Here is a 1,213-nt window from a genome sequence, read left to right on the forward strand (position 1 = left end):
GTCCCCAGCCCCAGCCCCGGCTCACCCTGGCCCAGCCGCTGGGAGTTCTGCTGCTCCTGCTGCTGCTGGTGCCGCCGGGCCAGCTTCTTCATCTGCAGGGAGAGCACGGTTCAGGCCGGACCCCTCCCTGCCCCACCCACATGTGGACCCCTGTCTTCCGCCTGCCCTTTGTCGGGGGCCAGCAGTGCCTGGAGGTGGCCACTCACCTTTGCTCTTTGGTTCTGAAACCAGACCTGGACCACACGCACGCTGAGGCCCGTCTCAGCTGCCAGCGTCTCCCGGACCTGGCCCGGAGAGAGGAGACAGGTCAGGCCTGCAGGGGCAGCGGCTGGGAATCGGCAGGTTTGGGGGTGCGGGGCAGATGGGGGAGGTGGAGGGATGTCCTGCCCCCAGCAAGCGCAGAGTGGGCAGGATCCGAGAAGGCAGCGGGTGTGGGGTGTCCGCCCCAGCCGCCCCTCACCTTCCGGCAGGGCTTGGAGGAAACCTCAAAGGAGGCCTTGAAGGCTCTTCGCTGCTGCGTGGTGAGGATGGTCCGGGGTCGCTTGGGCCTCCGCGGGTCCTTCCCGTCATCCCCGCTGCCCTTGCTCTGGCTGCCTTGCCCCTTGGCCGGCTTCATGTCCCCGTCCTCGTCCTCGCTCTTCACTGTGGGGGACGCAACCGGGCCTATCAGCGAGGGCCGAGGGGTGGCCCAGGCCCCAGACTTGTGCCCTCATGCCACCTGCTGCCCGATGGCCCCCGTGCCCTCTGCCGACACCCACATGGCCCCCCAGTGCCCTCGGGATCACGTCTACCTCCCTGCCCTGGCCCCTCATCTCCCGCCCCCGTGCCCTGCGTGTCCCTTCCCCAGCACACAGTCCCCACACAGGTGGACCTGCAGAGTGAACACAGCACGCTGCGGACCACAGACGTGCACACGCACACGTACAGCTGCACGCTTAGGTGCACACAAACTCAAGACGGCTTTGATGCAGACCCACGTGGGAAACAGGTACACAGGTGCACACGCATGGTTGTGCACGTGCCTGTGTGTGATACACACAGAAGTGTGCTCGGGTCTACGTGTGATCAGGGCTTGCACGGGAGCCATGGAGGTTGGCTGGACACAGAAGACGTTTAAATTGGAGCCTCTGGTTTCTCGTCTGAGAAATGGGTCCCTAACGACTTCTGAACTGGGCTGGAATGGAGTGTGATTGCCTCTCCCTCTAGGAGAGAG

At 65.0% G+C, this 1,213-nt stretch overlaps 1 protein-coding gene across 5 annotated transcripts in view; it reads right to left on the minus strand.

The window, feature by feature from the left end:
• LMX1B (LIM homeobox transcription factor 1, beta) overlaps nt 1-1,213 on the minus strand; it is an 81,132-nt gene that overhangs the window by 2,941 nt on the left and 76,978 nt on the right. For 2 of the 5 annotated variants that reach the window (XM_012639691.1, XM_012639690.1), the window contains exons 5-6: nt 207-284; nt 26-92 (exon numbers count right to left, since the gene is read on the minus strand). The exons of the other annotated variants lie outside the window; for them this stretch is intronic. In XM_012639691.1, the coding sequence (XP_012495145.1) occupies nt 26-92; nt 207-284 (145 nt within the window). The remainder of the gene's footprint in view (nt 1-25; nt 93-206; nt 285-1,213) is intronic. 5 annotated transcript variants of the gene reach the window in all.

The sequence above is a fragment of the Propithecus coquereli genome, unplaced genomic scaffold (genome assembly GCF_000956105.1).
Source record: "Propithecus coquereli isolate 6110/MARCELLA unplaced genomic scaffold, Pcoq_1.0 Scaffold142, whole genome shotgun sequence".
Classification (NCBI taxonomy): domain Eukaryota; kingdom Metazoa; phylum Chordata; class Mammalia; order Primates; family Indriidae; genus Propithecus; species Propithecus coquereli.